Source organism: Lithobates pipiens, unplaced genomic scaffold (genome assembly GCF_037356315.1).
Source record: "Lithobates pipiens isolate NorthernLeopardFrog02 unplaced genomic scaffold, aLitPip1_a1.2 Scaffold_8, whole genome shotgun sequence".
NCBI classification, from domain to species: domain Eukaryota; kingdom Metazoa; phylum Chordata; class Amphibia; order Anura; family Ranidae; genus Lithobates; species Lithobates pipiens.
Genome location: NW_027507903.1, coordinates 411,550,195 through 411,571,945, shown reverse-complemented (window position 1 = coordinate 411,571,945; position 21,751 = coordinate 411,550,195). Strand labels below are relative to the sequence as shown.

Genomic DNA, 21,751 nt, shown 5'->3' with positions numbered 1-21,751 from the left:
TCATAAATTTAGGCCAATATGTATTGTGCTACATATTTCTGGTAAACAAGAAAAAAATTCCGGATAAGCGTATATTGATTGGTTTGCACAAATAGCTAAAATATGCACTCTCACTGTACTGATGACACTGGCTGGGAAGGGGTTAAGCTGGCGGTACACACAGGTCAGCTCCTGCTTTGTATAATTACAATAGGAGTGGGTCGCTGGCGCCAGACCCGGAAGTGCAGGATCACATACTAGGTACGTAATCCTGCGCAGGAGAGCTGCCTTGCTTTAATATGCATGTTATATTATCGGCAAGCGGTTAAGGTGGTCAGATGAGACTAAAATGTAATTAAATTATTTGGCCTCAACACCAAATTCTATGTCTGGTAGAAATCCAATACAGCTCACCATCCAAATTACACCATTCCTACAGTAAAGCATGGAGGTGGTAATATTCGGGGTTTTTTTTTGTTTTTTTTTTGGTGTTTCTCTGCAGCAGGGCCTGGAGCATTTGTCAGGATAGAGGAAATGGATGGGGGATTACCATCAAATTCTTGAGCAAAATGTGCTGTCCTCTGACAGAAAGTTGTCAATGGGAAGAAGGTTTACCTTCCAACATAACAATGATCCAAAGCACACAGCAAAAATTACCACACAGTGGTGGAAGGAGAAAAAGGTGAATGTCCTTGTATGGCCTAGTCAGAGCCTAGACTTAAATCCCATAGAAAATCTGTGTAATGACAAAGACTGCAGTCTACAAATGGTCACCATCAAATGTAATTGAACCTGAGCAGTTCTGCAAAGAAGAGTGGGCAAATATTGCAAAGTCTAGATGTGCAACGTTAGTAGAGACCTATCCCAACAGACTAAAGGCTGTAATTAAAGCAAGAAATGGTCCAAAAATATTGACACAAGGGGGTGATCCTTTTTCCAACTCCGTGATTCTGCACTAGTAAACATAGCTAGATAAAATATAAAACAAAAACTGTGTGCGTCTTCATGTCAGGCTGCAGAGCAACAAAATGTGATTATTTTAAGGGGGGGGGGGGGGTATTCTTTTTCTAAACCCACTATATATATTAAGGCAACCTAAAGAGAAAAAACAATACGGTCTGCATGACACGAACATGACATAGTTGAAGTACCTTGCAGTAAGTAACAGCTTTTTATTTTGGTCAATGACCATGTCACTGATGTATTCTTCATGATTTTTCATCTCCATAAAAGCTGTACCTCTCCGGAGGTCCCACACTTTCAGCATCCCACTCTCATCACCGGTGGCAAAGAGGTTTTCATCAATCACAAGAAGGCTGTTCAGGGCGCAGCTGTAAGTATGAGAGATTGTTTCAGACATACAGATTTTACAGTTCTCATACATCTCAGTTATAAAAACTGGAACTAGGAGTTAGGAAAGCTGCAAAAAATAAAAATGGAACAAGACATGTGACTAGCTAGTTGTATGTCAAATTCAACTGGACTTGTTTCACAATGCTGAAGCCTAAGACATGTTGTTTCCTCAGTTCTAATGGGTGCCAGAAACTCACCCCAGCATTCACAGCCACACAGGTAACTCCAATATTAGAGGACAAGCAGCGAACCATTTCAGAGACAGAACATGTCCAGTTGAATGTGATGAACTACTACTATCTATACCATGACCTTGATAAAAGAGAACCTGCACAGACAACACATCTGAGTGCGTGCCGTTTACAGTTTCCATTGCCTTGATTTTTGAAAACCAGGCCAAGAATAAAATAGTCATGAATAGATGAGAACTAAGGGACAAAAAGTATAAAAAAAAAAAAAGTAATAAAACATAAAAAGGATGTAAAATTAAACTTAATGAAGGCGAACAGGTATAAAAAAGGTATGAAATAGACTTGCAACCCATTACAACTAAACAATCATTTACATAGTGCAGCCTAGCAAAACGTAAAGCAGTATTAAATGCCAAGTTCACCTTTTGCAAAAAACTAAAATAAATGCACATCATTTTGCAGGTATAACAAATGTGGATTTTTTTTTTTTTTTTTTTTTTTTTAACACTAAATCCTGTAAAGCATTGCACCCATGATTATTAGATAAATGCCAGGATCCTGCAAACTCTCAGTACACTGCCTGTCCATACCACTGATACAGGCAGGCAGTTATTGAATGGCAGAAAGATCAATGAATTTCAAGACACTCACCAGTGCCCTCGGAGTTCATTGAGAACTACAAGCTGTCAGCCGCAATATCTGACGGTACTTGAAGTCTCCATTTGTTCACAGGAAACTGTGAATGAATGATGCGGACATGTGAGTAGAGCCCTGCATGACCGCTTGGTTTTTAAATTGTGACATCGAGTGCGAGGAGATGATCCCCCAGCTGCTGTCACAGAGAGGGGAGAATTGGCAGCAGGAGGTGGGCGGACAGGAGCATGTTACACCCTAAATATAGTTGTAACATGCTCTTAAAAAGGTGAAATTATCCTTTATACCCAAAAAATAAATATGTTACATTCTGCAGCTTAGCAATCTTTAAATGTGGTTGCTGCATTAGTTTTCTTTTTTAAGCCTTTTTTTTCTTTGAGCAAAGAACATACCTTTGGAAAGCAGCATTGTCAGTCTAGGAGGAAGGTATTGTTAGATTCACTAGCAAATTTAGAGGGACTTAACTTACAAATTAAAGCTTAACTCCAGCTAACACTTTATAAGTAGTTCCAGCAACAGTTTATTTTTTCGGGATAAAGGTTTTACATAAAAGATAATCATTGTAAGCACCCTTGGCAGTGTTACATGGTTTGTCTCAACCCTCTAAGGCCGCGTACACACGGGCGGACTGTTCGCCCAACTTTGTCCGCTGAACAGTGTTTGGGCGGACAGTCCGCTCGTGTGTGGGCTTTCAGCGGACAGTTTCAGCGGACAGTTGGACGGACAAGGTTTTTCGGAAATTCCGAAAAACTGTCCGCTGAAACCTTGTTTGAGCGAACAGTCCGCCCGTGTGTAGGCTTGTTCGTCAAACAAAGTTGCGCGCATGCTCAGAAAGGATTTTCACGCCGAAAGCTATAATGCAGTGTATAGGACGTCGTATTTTTCGTCCCGTCGTACGTGCCTTTCACGTCATCGCGCACGGTTTCAGCAAACTGTTCGTTCGTCGTGTGTGGGCATGTCCATCCATGCTAAGTTTGAGCGGACTGTTTGCCGAAACTGTTGGACGGACAAAGTTGGGCGAACAGTCCGCGCGTGTGTACGCGGCCTAACTGTTATTTTGGCTGGACAGCTTGGTCTGTTAAAGGAAGTTGAAAAAAAAAAAAAAAAGAAAGAAAAAAAAAAAACAGCTGAAAGTAAAAGGAAAGAAACCAAAAAAGAAAAAAAACTTGCACAGCCAGGACTTCTAAGAAATGGTAGGCTACAATATACAATATTATATTTTTATTCTGGGTTTAATACTACTTTAAAACTGAACTCCAGGCAAACCACTACATACAGAAATGAAATATATACATACTGTTTTGCCTGACATAAGATTTGTATTTCTGTCAATCCGGTCCTGAGATTTACAGAGCTCTGCCACAAACCACAGGCCATCTATTTTTCTCTTCTGCAGTTAACACAGATTATTTCCCTCCCTAGACTGTGAAAATGGAAAAGAGGAGCATCATCTCTCTATCACTCTACCCTCTCCTCCTGGCAGCGTGTCCTTTGTTAGAACTTCAGCACAACTGACTGGTTCCATGTACTACATCTTCTCCCAGTCTTGGCTCTGTTAAACAGTAGACTGCAGGAGGCCAATAAAAAGTAATATTATGGTACACATACTGCTTGCATTAAACATGCTTTAATGACTTCCCCCGGGCTCCCCCCCCCCCCCCTTTTTTTTTGTCTAATGATCTTGCTCTGTATCACTACCTTCCCTGTACCCTGTAGAAAATATGAAAAAAAATTGAATTCAGATCCCTGTATCTAAGTATTCGCCTCCCTTTTCTTGGCACATGTAAAACTGGTCATTCTCCTGTATGCTCTGGAGAACTCTCATCACCGGTAATCCGGTCATATGCTCAATCCACTGTAGATCTAAGTGGTCTTTGCACACCGCATTTTGGAATAACTGTATTGTTTTTTCCTTCTGGTGCCTATTCCACCACAGTTTCTCAATATGGATTTGTACACAAATTTATGTAGCTGTGTGTACAGTATTTGTGTATGACCTGCATTATGGTTGTGAACTCAGAATTCTTTTTCTAAATAAAGAATTCAAAAAATGCTTTAATGATAATTTAAAGAATACAGTGCTAAATTAATTTGTGTCTTTTAAATCTGCCTGGGATTCAGCTTTAACTAATTTCTACCGGTCTCAGCCCAACTTTTGCTCAAATAAGGTTTTTAGTCATTTTTTGAGATCCAATGAGGATAAACTCTATAAATTGTAAGAATAAATAAGAATGATTGGATGATATGGGCAACAACATTTGCTTTATGTTTCATACATTATTCAAATTCTCAGAAATGTTCTTACTCGTGAGCTTTAGTAATGCGCTTCACAAGTTTCCCCTCCTCCACATTTAGAATGTGAATAGACTTGTCTTTGGAAACAGTAAAAAGTTCTGAAAAAAAAAGAAAATGTGTTCATGTTAGTTTAGAAACAGTATTTAAAATGATCAAAGGCCATGTGCACAGGGTTCAAATGGTGAGTGTTCTGGTTGATGAGCCATTTAATTGTGCTGTGTAATATTTTAAAGCGGTTGTATAGGTTTTTTTTTATTTTATTTTTATTTATTTTTTACTTTTACCTACAGGTAAGCCTATAATAAGGCTTACCTGTAGGTAAAATGAGTATCTTCTAAACCTATAGGGTTTAGAAGATATTTACGTTTAATGCAGCCGCTGACGTCATGCAGCGCATGCGCGTTTTAAGACCTGGCTGAAGGCCCGGCAGAACTGCCAGACCTTGCCAGGAAAAAGACCCCAGCACGCATGCGCGGAAGTGACGTATCGCGGCTTCGGCCACTCACAGCGCCAGAGGCACGATACCCGTAAGACACGCTGAGGCAACAGGTCAGCTCCCTCGGCGTGGATCGGGAGAGATACCGGCGCCTCGTTCTAAGGTGAGTATTTCATAATGAGCTAGTATGCGCTTACTGGCTCATTATGCCTTTGCCTAGCAGGATTTTTTTTTTTTTTTTTTTTTTTTTTTACAAAAAAGGTGTGGGTTTACTCCCGCTTTAAGTTCTCTCTGTCTCAGAGGTCATACCTCTAAGGCTTTCTTCACAATTCTTATGGCGGATTTCAAGTTCAAAGGTAAATTCTCCACTGTGCTTGTATAACCCTTGTCTTACATTTGATGCACCAAGATAAAAAAAATAAAAAATAAACCTTCTGTATGCAGCAGCCCCCCTCAGCTCCCCCTAATACTTACCTAAACCCCATCTCGATCTGGCTGTCTGGTACTCTCCTTCCTCATTGGCTGAGACAGCAGCGGGGCTCCATTGTCTCCCGCTGCTGTCAATCAGCAGCAGCGGGAGAGGGCACTCGGCAAGAGGGAGGGACCAGGAGTACCAGCAAGGGACCCGAGAAGAGGAGGCTCCAAGCCGCTCTGTGAAAAATCACTGAACAGAGCAGGTTAGTATAACATATTTGCTATTTATTTTTTTCCCCATCTAATAAGTCTTCTGTCCTTGTTGTTTTAACTTTGGATAGTAAAAATAGGATTTTTGTACTCACCGTAAAATCATTTTCTCTGAAGTTCATTGGCAGACACAGCATCTTCATCTTGACGTTAGGGTTATATCGCCCCTTTAGGAGAGGACTAGGCAAAAAGTGTTAAAAACAGCAACACTTGCAAAGTACCGCCCAGGGGGCGGTCTTACTGGCTATAACCCCTTACACTGCATCCAGCAGCTCAGTTCGTCAAAAGCAGTACAAACATAAATAGGAGGGGTGGGTGCTGTGCCCGTCAATGAACTTCAGAGAAAAGGATTTTAAAAGGGGAGTACAAAAATCCTATTTTTTCTTTCGTTCATTGACAGACACAGCATCTTAATCTTGACCTTAGGGACAAGCAGTGTCAAAGAAATGAGGGGTGGGAACAGCAAGAAATAACTCCACCCATAACAACCCGAGCTCCTCAACCTTAAACAGCCGCCTGCAAAACCTTGTGGCCGAAGCAAGCATCCGAAGATGCGCTCAGATCAACCTTGTAAAATTTAATAAATAAGTGTGAACGGACAACCAGGTCACCTCCTTACACACCTGGAAAACAGAAGCTTGATGTTGGAAAGCCCAAGAGGCACCAATTGTCCTGGTAGAATGTGCCGTGACAGGAAAGGGAGGCGCCTGTCCCCTTAGGGCATAAGCCTGAACCACAATTTGTCTGATCCACTGAAAAATGGTGGCCGATGAGACCGCCAATCCCTTCTTCAGACCAGCCACCGATACAAACAGCGAGTCCGACCTCCGAAAAGGAGCCATAGCCGACAGATACACCCGTAGAGCCTGGACCACGTCCAAGGAACGCAAAGCCACCTCTTTGGGGTGTGACGGCCGAGGACATAAGGACGGAAGCACAATGTCCTCATTTAGATGAAAGGGCGAAACAACCTTTGGCAGAAACGAAGGCTGCGGACGCAGCACCTCTTTATCCTTGTGGAGGATCAAGTAGGGAGACTTGCAAGACAAGGCCGCCAACTCAGAAACCCTCCTGGCAGATGTAATAGCCACTAGAAAGACTACTTTCTGAGAGAGTGTCAATAAGGGGATCTCCCTAATGTTTTCAACCGGGGGTTTCTGAAGCACTGAGAGCACCAGATTCAAATCCCACAGAGATAGCGTTGGTTGTACCGGAGGGGCCACATGCCCAACACCCTGAATAAACGTACTCACCAATGAATGAGTCACCAAGGGTCGCTGAAAAAAACAAAAAAACAAAAACAAAAAAAAAAAAGACAGCCAAAGTTGATATCTGCCCCTTGATGGAGCTTAAGGCAAGTTTCTGATCCACTCCTTGCTGCAAAAACTGCAGGATCCTGGAAATCGAGTATGTGCGTGGACGCCAACCCATCTCCTCACACATGGAGATGTAGGCCTTCCACGTACGATGATAAATCTTCCAAGAAGATGACTACCGTGCCCTCAGCATAGTGGATATTACCGAATCCGACAGACCTCAGTCCCTTAGCACCTGGCTTTCAACAGTTATGCCATTAAAGCCAGTGATGGTAAAGAAGGATGAAGTATTGGACCTTTGCGACAGAAGGTCCTCTCGCATCGGCAGTCACCAAGGAACATCCGCCACCAATCGTACTATGTCGGCGTACCACGGACACCGAGGCCAATCTGGGGCAAGCAGAATTACCGGAATCCCCTCGGCCTCCACTCTGCGAACCAGATGTGGTAGAAGTTTGAGTGGGGGGGGGAAGCATAAATTAGCCTATAATGCCCCCATGGAGCCACTAACGTGCCTGCCACGTCCGCCCAGGGATCCATTGACCTGGCCACAAACCTCTGTACCTTGCTATTGAGTCGAGAAGCCAGGAGATCCACATCTGGCGTGCCCCACCTTAGGCAAAGGAGTCGAAATACATCTATCTAATATATATATATATATATATATATATATATATATATATATATTATATATATATATATCTCTCTCTCTCTATCTATATCTATATATATATATCTATATATTGACCATTCCCCTTGGTCCAGCATGTGACGACTTCGGTAGTCCACTTACCAGTTTTCTACACCCGGAATATACACGGCCGACAGAGACAGCACGCGCTGCTCTGCCCACCACAGGATGTGAGCGACCTCCAGTGCTGCAGCGAAGCTCCTTGTTTCTCCTTGATGGTTGACATACGCCACCACCATGGCGTTGTCCAACTGGATACTGACCGGACACCCCTGCAGCCTCTGTGACCATGTGGAGAGGTACCGCCTGATTGCCTGAAGTTTTAGAATGTTGATCGGCAGGCGGGATTCTTCCTGGGTCCAGCAACCCTGGACCGATTGTACGCCCCAAACTCCCCCCAACCAGCCAGGCTTGCGTCCGTTGTGATCACCGTCCAATGAAGAGGAAGCAACGACTTCCAGGACCGAAGGGCCAGTGACCTCAGCCACCAGAGCAGGGAATCCCCAACTAGCTGGCTCACCCGAATTCGACAATCTATGGACAACCGACCACCTGCGGGACACCACCAACTTCACCGCAGCTTGAAAAGTCTGCAGCTTGTCCGAAGGGAGAAAGACTCTCACCTCTGAGAAATCCAGAAGCAGGCCCAGGTACTTCAGGCGTTGAGTTGGCAAACTCCCGAAGAGTTTGCATAGCGATTGCCACATCCTCCCTTAATTCTGAGGCGGAAGCTGCTATCAGAAGGAGGTCGTCCAGGTAACCCATGATTGCGATCCCTCGCTGCCTTAGCAAAGCCAAAACTGGGGCTAGCACCTTGGTGAAGACCCTCAGTACCGGCGCCAGGCCAAAAGGGAGAGCTACAAATTGGTAGTGTCCATCCCTCACCCCAAATTGCAGAAACTTCTGATGCTTGATGCATATGGGAACATGCAAGTGTGCGTCCTTGATGTCCAGGGATGCCAGAAAATCCCCCCAATAGAGTGCAGCGACCACTGAGTGAACTGATTCCATCCTTCACAAAGCTGTTGAGGGCCTTGAGGTCCAGGACCGGATGGACCCCTTCCATCTTTGGGACTACAAACTGATTGGAGTAGAATCCCTGAAACCTTTCCGGCGTCGGTACAGGTACTATCACCCCGCGCAACAGCAGGTCCTGCACTGCCCCGAACAGGGCTTTCCGACAAGCTGGAAGAAGATGAAGGTTGAAAGGAAAAAAAGTTTGGCGGACAAGAAAGAAACTATCTTGTATCCTGATGAAACCAGTTCACAGACCCACTGGTCAGAAAGTAGGGAAGTCCACCGGGCTGCAAACTCCCGAAGGCGACCCTCCCCCCCCAGCTGAGAGTAGGGCGGGGGCAAACCTTCATGCGGTAACAGATTTCCTTGCAGGCTTGTTTAGCTTGCGAAACCAGGGACGCTTTTGTCCCTCAGCAGGCACCTTGCCGGACTGAGAACTTACCTGCTGACCCAGACGTATGAAAAATCTGCTTCTGAATGGAAAAGGAGTGCCCTTGCCTACGGCATGGCTCCTTACCTTTTCTGGACTGTGGGAGCAACGTACCCCCCAGTAACATTCTTAATAATATCATCCAGCAAGGCACCAAATAGTCTCGCTCCCTGGAAGAGCAAGTCCGCCAGTGCTTTCTTAGATGCCTGGTCCGCAGACCAGCAGTTCAGCCAAATCAGGCGACGTAGCACTACTGCTGATACAGAGGCACTAGAGAGCAAGGGGGGTCGTATCACAGACATACTTAAGGCCATGCACCAACTGGTCCGCCAGCTCCACACAGACAGGGCAAGCGTTGCTTCTCCAACTCACGATGATACAATTTTGCCCATTCAGTAAGCATCTGTGACACCAGGGCTGTAGCCAACACTGGCCACAATGCTGACCCCACCACTGTAAACCGCAACCGCCTTGATCCTTCTGTCGGGCAGGGTCCTTGAAAGCAGGAGTCCCTTCCACCGTAATCGTGGTTACCTTATTTAACCTGGATACTGGGGGGGGGGGGGGGGGGGGGGTCAACAATCGGAGGAGATGTCCATTTTTTCTGAAAACTCTCCTCAAAGGGGTAACGCACTGCCTTGCGTTTCACGAGATGCCCCGTCCTATCCTCCGAACCTGCGGGTATACCGCACCTCTGTAATAATTGCTCCTACAAGCATCTTTTCCTGTGTTGACCCGGACACGGAGTCATCCTCACTGTCCTGGTCCACATCCTCTGATATGTCAGAACAGGGACTGCCTGTCACAGCGGGGCCCCAAGTCTGATCAGAGCTTTCCCCAGAAGACGGTGGGGGGAGGGGCTTTTTTACCCCACTCGTGCCTGCACCGCGCTTCCACCCTAGTAACAAAGGCCTCTAGGACCGCCGACAGAGCGTCCATAGGCACCACAGGTGCAGGGGAACCAATTACAATAACAGGGATGTCTGGGGAAGAAGCGACAGCTTCCGACGCCATGCTGACCCACACTCGCCTGTCACCGCTTAGGGAACTAAGGTAAGTCACACAAAAAGTCCACCCTCCTAGCTGCCACAGACTGAGGGGCCCCCCGCAGGACTCACCACCCTGACCCAGCTACTGCGCTGCTGCTGTCCGCTCTCCCCTGTGTCATCCACGGGGTGTGTGAAAAGCGCACCGTTCTAGAAGGAAATAAGCACCCAGCGCAAGAGGCAAAACTACCTGAGAGTACTAGAAAATGGCCGCCGAACTTCCAGAAAATGTCTGAAAGGCGAAAACTGCCTGTGGCTACAAAAAAATGGCGCGTGGCGTCCTCCCCACATGTCAAACACAGCGCTAACACCCCACGTGACACAGAAACAGGGCAGAGGATGAGCAAACACCCAGCGCAGCCCCCTGCCAGGACCCAGAGGCCCCCCTCCCCCGTGTACGTGCACCGCGTGTGCCCAGTCACACAGCGGCCCATAGCCCATGGGGAGGAGGGAAGGGACAGGGAGAGAAAAAAGGGAGAGTGAGAGACCCCCTAGTCGACCTCCCAGGGAAGGCCCAGCTGCTCCATCTTGACAAGACAGGTGGAACCATATTTACCCCTCCTGCAGGGACTGCTGGATGCATTCCACAGACAGATCCATCACCTGAGCAATACGGGGTGGCTGCCGGCCATGGCACACTTTGACACAGACAGCAGTAGCCCAGTCATATGTGTGCCCCAGAGCATATAGCTCACTGGCCGCCCCTGGATCAGACGGGGGCATGTTGTGGCCGACCCAGCGCTTAGCTAGGGCCTGCTCACGCTGGATGGCCAGGCTGGGGAGACTACCAGGATCTATATTATCCAGCCTGTCACCCAGTCTGGCTGTTGATTGTAGATCACAGGAGTCAAAAATGCAGAAAAAATAAATAAAAAATTCCCAGGACCAATAGTCCCACCGGGAGCCAGGTCCTTCTCCTACACTAGGCAGAAAAAAAACTGAGCTGTTGGATGCAATGTGAGGGGTTATAGCCAGTAGTACTGCCCCCTGGGCAGTACTGTGCAAGTGTTGCTGTTTTTAACACTTTCTGCCTAGTCCTCTCCTAAAAGGGTGATATAACCCTAAGGTCAAGATGAAGATGTGGTGTCCATCAATGAATGAAAGAGAAACATTTTTTTCTGCCAGTAAATACCTTACACAGCCCACTTCCTGTTTCTTGTCTGGAAAAAAACCTAGGCGTATGACATCATGCACAGCTCTCTCGCGAGAGTTTGCCAAGACAGGAGGGGGAGGAGTCACAGGAGGGTCAATGAAAGCTGCAGAGCTGGAGGTGTGCCTCTATGGGTCTATGTAAATCCAGGAAGTTACCAGGCAGCATATTCAGCTGCCCACAGTTAAAATGGTTGCATCCAGACTCAGCGAAGAGAGATTTCTGCAGCATATCTGGCAAGTACACAATCACAGTGTATATAAAATAATATGCAAAGTGGTTGGAGAGAAGCTCCAGAATGGCAAAGATGTTTTTATTACAGATTATGTAAGCAGACTGCTGTTCCTCTTTAAGTTTGAGATTAAGCCCTGCCTCGTTCCTCCCACCGTCACTAATTTTTCCAACACCACAACCTCTTCTTCCCACTGGTACTATGGCATTTGACAGCTGAATGAAGGGGCAGAGCATAATCTTCATTTATAGAGACGTATAGGTCTTGTGTACAGCCTAGGCTCAAGCAGGTCCAAACTAACACACCGATCAATCTGAACACTAATAAAGGTCCTTGCGCTTTAGTAATGTTATCAGGTTGGGTTCATACATACATATGTTCTCCACCCAACTAGTGCTCCAACCATACAGAGAGAGATCATAAATCAATAATGAAAAGAGAGATATGTCCGTCAGAGCCGTGCACAGGCATTCGACCAGGAAGATAGCGACAGCCAGTGATCCACATAGGACAGAGTAGTCCCACTAAAGAAAGGCCAATAGGCTAGATGTTTGACTGTGGTATATATTCACAGTGACTCTAGAGGAGATGTACAGTAATTTTCCCCCAAAAACACGGATCAGGTCGGTGTAGATGGAATCTGTGTCTTGGATACAGGCATCCGAACCATCGCAGGCTATGAGCTAGTGCAGGGATCTCCTGATGGCTGGAGAAGCCCTACTGCTCTTATATCTAAGATGGAATAGTGTGGCTGTTTGCGTCTGCCGGGTGTGTGCATCTGTGTGGGTCCCCCTGGCAGACACAAACAGACACACTATTCCATTTGAGGAAGCTGCTTTTACTCTAATAAAAAAAAAAAATTGTCTAGTTTACTTCCTGTCAATTTTGTTCACTCCGTTTCAGAGACTGCTACCTCCTCCATTCATCTCAGGTTAAGATTAGAGCTATCCCCAAATTCCAGTGTACATGTTTAAGACTTGAAAAGGAAGAAATTCTTACGCTGGCCATCAGTAGAAAATGCTGAATCTCGACAGGATTTGAGGTGATGTCCAGACGACCATAGTTCTTTGTTTCCATCTTCTACACAGGAATATGAATACCTGAAACAACAAACTATTAATAACACCATGTATACTCCATCAGAATGCATGGCAGTACCCAACCGTAAAGGTTTATATGAGTAATACTACATTTGTGGTTTATGAATGATTTAAATAGAAAGCTTGTCATACTCTGTACATTGTCCTAATGGCAGTAGACAAAGTAGCATCTGCAGCTTTAAAAGCCAAGATAATTTCCACTAACAATATCGGGGAAAATTCCAGTTATATCAATATATGCATACAGAAGAAAAAGAGAACGTTGGGACTTTAAATGAGGCGGTGACCGGGTAAGGGATGGAGGCAATTGACCTTACCTGGTCACCGCCTCATTTAAAGTCACAACGTTCTCTTTTTCTTCTAAATATATGCAAACAAATAACAGTCATTTTCTACTGGATAATTCCATATTTCCATTTATGTAGCTGTTGCTCTATCTTAGCACCCCACCGCTGGAGAAAGGACTCCATAATATCTTGAGAAACAAAATATGAGGATGTCGACAACATTGCAATAAGCTGGCTGTGTTCAAATAAGATATGTTGGGCTCACTTTCATGTTTGAAGTTGAACTGATGGCAAAAAATGAAGAACAATTCCACTCCTTAAAGAAAGACTTATTTACTGGCACACTGCGCCATTTAAAAAGGCTTTTTATTCTCTAATTTGCATATTATATAGCAACAGGATATAATTTTTTGGCTTTTGTATATCAGTAAATCTGTCTAAAATTTGAGCTGTGCTTTTATTAGCACTTTGGAGCTCTTCTTTAAAGTGAGGTGCCTCCTAAAAAAAAAAAAAAAAAAAAATAATTTACAGTCAGCAGCTACAAATACTGCAGCTGCTGACTTTTAATAATTGGACACTTACCTGTCCCAGGGTCCAGCGATGTGGGGGAACGAAGCCCCCCGTCCCCCGCTTCGTTCGCGCCGCTGGCATTCTTACTGTGGGCACCTGGCTGTGGCTTCACAGCCGGGCACCCACGGCGCCAGGCGCCGTGATACGCCGCCCAGTCATCTGGCACACGTGACAGGTCCCAGATGACTGTGCGGTGCAAGGGGAAGTGATGTCACCAGCCCGGGCATTGAAAAAGGCAGACTACGAGGGACCCCCTAGCAACAGGCATTTAGAGGCAAGTAAAAAAAAATTATTTTCCAATTATTATTTTTTTTAATATTAAGCTATTTTTTTTTTTTTGGTGGCAACACCACTTTAAGTAATAATATTTGAAGAGAAGCATGACAAAAATAAAGCAAACATATTGTTTAAAATTGAGTTCTTTACCACTTGCCACCTGCCATATAGCAAAATGACGGTGGCAAAGTGGTTTTAATATCCTGACCGGACGTCATATGACGTGATCAGGATATTAAGCCGCTGCGCACCCCCGGGGGGGCGCATCGCGGCGATAGTTGTTACAGGGTGTCAGTCTGACACCCCGCAACTACGATCTCGGTAAAGAGTCTCCAACGGAGACTCTTTACCACGTGATCAGCCGTGTCCAATCACAGCTGATCACAGTGTAAATAGGAAGACCCGGTGATTGGCTTTTCCTCACTCGCGTCTGTCAGACGTGAGTAGAGGAGAGCCCATTGGCTGCTCCTCTGACAGGGGGGGGGGGTCTGTGCTGATCGATTATCAGCACAGCCCCCTCGAGGATGCCCACACTGGACCACCAGGGATGCCACCAGACCACCAGGGATACCCAGCACCAGGTATGCCCCCCTAGACCACCAGGGATGCCAGCCATTGCTAATAATGGATGCCAATCAGTGCCCACAATGGGCATCACTGATTGGCATGCATTATTGTTTGGCACTGATTGGCATCCATCCCTACAATACTTTAAATTACAATGCCGCCTATCAGTGCCCTTTCATGCCGCCTATCAGTGCCCATCCTAGCCGCCTATCAGTGCCGCCCATCCGTGCCACCTATTCATGCCCATTTGTGCCACCTATCCATGCCAATCCGTGCCACCTATCAGTGCCTATTTGTGCCACCTATCCGTGTCTGTCGCATATCAGTGCCACTTCATCGGTGCCCGTCACTGCAGCCCCGTCAGTGCCCATCAGTGAAGGGAAAAAAAAAAACTTACTTATTTACAAAGTTTTGTAACTGAAACAATAAAAATATGCATTTTTTTTCAAGATTTTCGGTCTTTTTTTATTTGTTTAGCAGAAAATAAAAATCCCAGAGGCGATCAAATACCACCAAAAGAAATCTCTATTTGTGGGAACAAAATTATAAAAATTTAGTTTGGGTACAATGTAGCATGACCGCACAATTGTCATTCAAAGTGCGACAGCGCTGAAAGCTCAAAATTGGTCTGGGCAGGAAGGTGTACAAGTGCCCCGTATTGAAGTGGTTAAAATGAATGAACACTTACACAAAAACATCTCCGTCTACATCTCCTGCAGCAAGGATGTCCCGGGTAGGGTGAAAGGCAATTGTGTTGACAGCAGCCTCAAATGTTATGTCTTCTGGCGTGTCCTTCACCCTTGGTTCCGCAGGGCCTGGAATATCATCCAACTCTTCAGTTTCACCCTGCAGAATGTGATATTATATCTTGTTATTTATTGAATCTGCCCTCTCAATGCTCATAAGTGGTCAAATTCTGATACATATAAAGAGCAAACAAGTAAAGGGATTTAGTGATCCCTAGCAGAATAAGCATCCACACTTCTATAAAGGCTCAATAGGAGTGTATTTCCTAAGGCCTGCATACCCCCCTTTATTTCTGCTTCCTGCATAAAAAAATAAATAAAATAAAAAATCATATATAGTAGTATGAAACATTTTAGTGCGTCCATTTGGCTGTGTGTGAGAGAAGTAAAGCAGGGTGTTCCAGCAGCACTAGTAGATATGTTCCAGATTCCAGACAAAAAAGAGTGGGAGTGCAATGTTGACATGAACTATGCTACCTGCATGCATCTCAAGTTATATTTGCAATATTACCAGCACCTTTAATAAGAGTATATGCATAGACTGTAAAAGTGTGCATAAACTCACAAACTGGACTTGTAAGACTGTTTGAGTATTTCTATTCAGCACTGTAAAGATTTTTTTTTTTTTTACAGGTATTTATATAGCGCCAACAATTGTACACAGCGCTTTACATAGATATTGTACATTCACATCAGTCCTGACCCTCAAGGATCTTACAATCTAAGGTTCCTAACTCACATACATACACATACAGGGGACAATTTAAGACAGGATCCAATTAACCTACCAGCATGTTTTTGGAATGTGGGAGGAAACCCACGCAGACACACGGAGAACAAGCAAACTCCATACAAGCAGGACCGTGGTTGGGATTCAAACCAACAACCCTAGTGTTGCCAAGCTGAAGTGCTAACCACTTATTCACTGTGTGGCCTGAGTGTGACTTACAAAGTTCCTGCTAATTAAGAAGTTAATATATATACCATTAATATACACGAGAATGGAAGCAGCCCGTTTATGAATTATTATAAAACAAAGCTATAAATGAGTTGTTCACAATACTCAGTAGAAGCTGCCCATAAATAGGGAAATCAATCCTTCTCAGGGATCTAATCCACGCCATTTTGATTCTGACTTAGCTCCTGCTGGTAAGATTTAGTGCTGCAGGGCTCCTCATGTGCACCAAAATCTGGCTAGTTTACTGTTCAGAACAGAAACAGTGGATAATAACTTTAGGGACATATTCTGTAGCGTACAGCTTCTTTGCTGGGCTCGCTCTCCCACTACTTGATAAAGGTTGCACTCAGCCAGTTCAAAATTTGCCTCTCACCAACTCTAGGATGAAATCTATTTGAAGTATAAAAACTGTTGCAAATGCCATTACCTGCAAATCATTGGCCCTGGAAGCATCATTTTCAGGCAATTGCTCCATGAGCTGTCAGCCTTCCATTGCTTTCAATGAGGCTTCCTCCCGCTGCTAATTGCTGGGTCTTCCACATATAATTGCTAATGGCCCTTTTCACAAGTGTGAATGGGGCACTAGTTCAAGTCAGTGAAATATATTTCAGATGCACCAACACAAGAGATGTTTAAAGTTTTAAAGTTAATTTTCCTTAAAAAGCCACATCCAGAGTATACAAAGCCTGTTCCCTGCCAGAATTCTGTAGAGACAGACCCTTGCTCTTTGTGAGGAAGTAGCAGTCTCTTTGCAGAGGCCTGCCATGTCCCTGCCGACTCAGACCTAGAGCTCTTGTATTAATGGGGAAAACAAGCTTTGCTGGGTGCAGAACTATAGCTACTACATGGTATGTGGTGTGATGAACCTTTACGGAGAGACCACTGCTTCCACTGATTACAAGGGTCCTTCATCATAGCTGATCTCTCATGCAGCATCATGGCAACTGCAAATCCAAACTGAAGCCAATATGTCTTTCTCCTCAGTTTTTAAGAATAGGAGAGTTCAGTTTTACTTTAACCTGAAATTTTAGTTGGGATTTGATTTAGTTTAATACACCATTCTGCAAACAAGAAATCTTTTTTACTTGCACTGTTTTCTATAGAAACATAGTACGGGTCTTTTTACAGAAAACCAACCTGTTGTCTCTGCTCTTCATTTTCCTCCTCTTCTTCTTTGTTAAGTGGCGCAGCCTACAATAAAATAATATTTATTACTAACAGTACAGCCAATAAAAAAACAAAAAAAAAAGTATTATCTGAAAACAGCTAAAGCTGAATTCCAAATTTGGCAATTTTTACAGTTACATTGGTCCAGCTTGAACCAATTCAAGTATTATGTGGCACACCTGTAGGAACCCCTGTGGAAATCACTGTAGTAGGCACCACTACTACAGTGATCTCCACTAGCTTAGACAACAGGGCTAAATTCCCTGAGCCGTGACGTCACCTGCCAGTTTCCAGTGCGCTCTTTAGGGAGAAAAAGTTGCCTCCCGTCAGCTGCAGCAAGCCTTTCACTGACACACGGCTGACAGGAATGTAATCACTCCAAACAAGTTAAAAAAAAAAAAAAAAAAAAAGAAGTACAGTATTTACACTGTGATATATTCCAAACATTCTGAATGGCACCCCAATTCACTTTGTCAGCAGAGCAGTGCAGTGCACTAAAATGCATGGTATTGCAGTACCCTGTGTTACAACAGTATGTGCACCTTTTCTGCTGTGTTTGACAACCCATTATAATAAGTGCCTTAACACAGTTGTCCGCTCTCCTCCCTCTACTCTACCCTGTAGCACACACTATGCTGGGTAACACAGCGGAAGGCATGTAGACCAGTCCCAGCGGGACACAGGCCCAAGACAGAAAAGCAGCATCACAGCTTGTCTGTCACCTGGCTACCATATGCATGTAAAGCCTAGTAAACACTAACGAAAAAAAAGTAATAGCTCAGGTCGGAGCCACTGTACTAACAGTCTAACATTAGTGCAGTGATCTCCCCCTTGAGCTGTTGTATTCTGGTAGGGAGAAGCCCCCCCCGACATAACACTACGATTACCGTTCTCACCCATAGGCTAAGAGCGCTGTTCAGGAGCTGGTCGGCTGGTCGTTTTCCAGCATGCTTGTCCCACAGAAGTCAGCCAAACGGCCAGCATCTGTTGGACCAGCTGTCATACATACGGGCCGAATGCCTGTTGGTTTCTATTGAACCGGCTGATGTCTCCCGACATTCAGCCCATGTGTACTAGGCATTACCCTTTTCTGTCCGCCTCTCCAAATCAATGAGATGCAGTAACATCCATCCCCAGGGGTGCGGAGTGGTGGGCTCCTCTGTAGTTAAATCTTGCTCCATTCAGATCTGTCAGGATGGCCATCCAGATGCAGTGAAAAGTCAGCTGATCAGTGTGGTCACTTGTAAATCAAGAATTGGTACACTACTTGCTTCCTTGGCAGGGCTCCGAGGACATCATCTAATGCAGAGCCCAACAGAATAAGTTGCGGATCTCTTGTTTTTTCGCTTGCTTGTTTATCAGCTGAGTTGTCATTGCTTCTAAGGGGCCACACCTATGGAGGTCTGCATGGGGACTGATTGAACTACAGCAGCCCCCCCCTCCCCGGAGCCCTGACCACCCCTTTAGGTCCAGGCCACATAGCAGCCATCTAAGGTGCTCAATGCAGAAGCTCCACATCTGCATACCTCAAAGTTTAGGATAGGAAAGAGGGGCACCATTTGGGCCCCTTTCACATCGGCAATGTCAGATAGCAAAACCAGGCAATTAAAGAAAGTTTCTAACCTCAGCTGCCTGGCAGCCCCTACATACTACTGTGCTTCGCAGCACAGCACAAAAAAATACTACTCGCCACTGTGCCCCATACAGGGGAATGGGGCTGCATCTAATGCAGCACACTGAAAGGGGTTTCAGCGTGAAATCAAGCATGGGAGAGGCAACATACACTATATTACCAAAAGTATTTAATCGCTTGTCTTTACATGTACAAGGACTTTAATGGCCTCCTAGTCTTAGTCTGTAGAGTTCAATATTGAGTCGGCCCACAGCTATAACAGCTTCAACTCTTCTGGGAAGGCTGTCCGCAAGGTTTAGGAGTGTGTCTATGGGAATGTTTGACCATTCTTCCAGAAGTACATTTGTGAGGTCAGGCACTGATGTTGGACGAGAAGGCCTGGCTCTCAGCCTCCACTCTAATCTCAAAAGTGTTCTGTTGGGTTGAGTTCAGGACTCTGTGCAGGCCAGTCAAGTTCCTCCGCCCCAAACCCACTCATCTGTGCCTTTATGGACCTTGCTTTGTGCACTGGTCCAAATCATTTGGTGGAGGGGGGATTATGGTGTGGGTTGGCCCCTTAGTTCCAGTAAAGGGAACTCTTAAGGCATCAGCATACCAAGACATGTTGGACAATTTCATGCTCACAATTTTGTGGAAGCAGTTTGTGCAGATAATCAGCACATTCCCCATCAGATGTGCCAATCAGCTGCTAATCTGTGCCCCTCAATAAAGCCTCTCAGTGCCATATATTTATGTCCATCAGTGCCGCCTATCATTGCACATCAGTGCTGCAAATCAGTGCCCGTCAGTGAAGTAGAAAACAAAAAAGAAAATAAGAAAAACTTTTTTTATTTTTTTTCAAAAACTTTGGTCTTTTTTTGTTTGTTTAGCAAAAATAAAAACCCCAGAGGGCATCAAATACCACCAAAAGAAATCTCTACTTGTGGGAAGAAAATTATAAAAATGTAGTTTGGGTACAGTGTTGTATGACCGCACAATTTTCATTCAAAGTGCGACAGCGCTGAAAGCTGAAAATTGTCCTGGGCAAGAAGGGGTGAAAGTGCCTGGCATTCAAGTGGTTAAACCCACAAGTGTTTTTTTTTTAACCACTACTATTCCTTTATATATTTATATTATATTTTGGCATTTACAAATGCAGCAATTTAGAAATTGGATGAAAGGTTTAGCACTGGGAAACACTTTTTGATAGATAAGAAGGCCATTTTTATACAAAATCTATATAGATCAGACCAAAAAAGAGGGACAAATGAGAAGGATGACAGAGGGACAGTGTTCTGAATGATTGACAGTGTTCTGAATGGGGGACAAATGAGGAGGAGGACAGAGGGACAGTGTTCTGTATGAGGGACAAATGAGGAGGAGGACAGAGAGACAGGGTTCTGAATGAGGGACAAATGAGGAGGAGGACAGAGGGACAGGGTTCTGAATGAGGGACAAATGAGGAGGAGGACAGAGGGACAGGGTTCTGAATGAGGGACAAATGAGGAGGAGGACAGAGGGACAGGGTTCTGAATGAGGGACAAATGAGGAGGAGGACAGAGGGACAGTGTTCTGAATGAGGGACAAATGAGGAGGAGGACAGAGGGACAGTGTTCTGAATGAGGGACAAATGAGGAGGAGGAGGAGGAGGACAGAGGGACAGTGTTCTGTATGAGGGACAAATGAGGAGGAGGACACAGGGACAGTGTTCTGTATGAGGGACAAATGAGGAGGACAGAGGGACTTTGCTCTGAATGAGAGGTAGGTCCCTCGAAATCAGGGACAGCACTGAGTGGGACATCTACATTGCCACAAGTGGCTGTTTCTACAGACTTCATTTTCCGTGCCACCCTAAGCGCCCCTTCCAAGCAAACCTTTTTGCAAGGCGGTGACGGGGACACAAAGGACCACAAACAGTTAATGCTAAAAAAAAAATAATAATATAATAATAATATTCCTATACAGGGTTACATACATACTGCTCTAGATGAAATCCTAATTAAAAAATAAACTAGTTAATAATTACATTAACACTCTACAAGTACATTGAACTTCTTAGGACTGCACTGAGTATATCAGAGGAGACGAGGTCTGGCTCGGGATGGCAGGCAGTATCTTTGTACCCGCGTAGAATAACGTGTGGGCGGCGTACGGACACTTTACAGCATGACTAGAGAGGGATCTAAAGAACACACCTCACATCAATGATTTGTTTCACATTAGAGCAAACTCTGGCCCGCTAAATACCAGAACATTGATCACACACACAACACTCATGCTTACCTCCATGGGCGCCGCCATCTTTGCCGAGAGACACCAAGGTCCTGGCAGCTCTATAGAGCACAGAAAAACTGCGCCCAATCGGCACCTTTGTAATTAAATTATTACGTGTCCAGAAATGAGGTTTATATCTTGTAGAGTGTGCATAAACAGAATTATTGAGTAACACAGTAACATCGTTTTTAAGTGTTACCATTTGTACGGGTACACTGCTAGGACCTAGCGGTATACGCTTAGGGCCAATATGGTTCATGCAGCGCTTGAACGCACTTGTGGTTGTTTTTTTTTTTTTTGGGTTTTTATCATTTGCTACAAGAAATTTTGCAGAAATACAGCGTTTATAGAGTTTGTAAAGTTTCTACCGAGTTTGCAATTTTAGAAAGGTTTGTTCAACTTATTGCAGTATACATAGTTCCCAACTGTCCCTGATTTGGAGCAATTTCCCCCTTTCCTCCTAATTTGTCCCTCATTTTGGTCTGATCCATATAGTTGTATATAAAATGCACGTTTTATCTTTCAAAAAGTGTTTCCCAGTACTAAACCTTTCATCCAATTTCTAAATTTCTGCATTTGTAAGTTTTAAAAGCCAATATAAAGGAATAGTAGAGATAAAAACAGCACTTGTGGATTTACATTTTTTTTTTATTCTCCTTTAAGTGGGTGTGTCCGGGGGGCGTGTCTTATGCCTACATATGTTTGTTAGTAGGTGTCCCT

At 44.7% G+C, this 21,751-nt stretch overlaps 1 protein-coding gene across 2 annotated transcripts in view; it reads right to left on the bottom strand.

Moving 5' to 3' along the window:
- The window catches only part of WDR55 (WD repeat domain 55), a 32,170-nt gene that overhangs the window by 7,776 nt on the left and 2,643 nt on the right, over positions 1-21,751 (bottom strand). Inside the window, exons 1-6 of one of the 2 annotated variants that reach the window (XM_077474142.1) lie at positions 21,041-21,116; positions 17,116-17,169; positions 14,963-15,120; positions 12,474-12,574; positions 4,483-4,570; positions 1,131-1,310 (exon numbers count right to left, since the gene is read on the bottom strand). In XM_077474142.1, the coding sequence (XP_077330268.1) occupies positions 1,131-1,310; positions 4,483-4,570; positions 12,474-12,574; positions 14,963-15,120; positions 17,116-17,169; positions 21,041-21,058 (599 nt within the window). In that variant the 5' untranslated portion in view covers positions 21,059-21,116. Of the gene's footprint in view, positions 1-1,130; positions 1,311-4,482; positions 4,571-12,473; positions 12,575-14,962; positions 15,121-17,115; positions 17,170-21,040; positions 21,117-21,751 lie in introns of those variants that run through there. The other variant, XM_077474141.1, reaches the window with a different exon arrangement.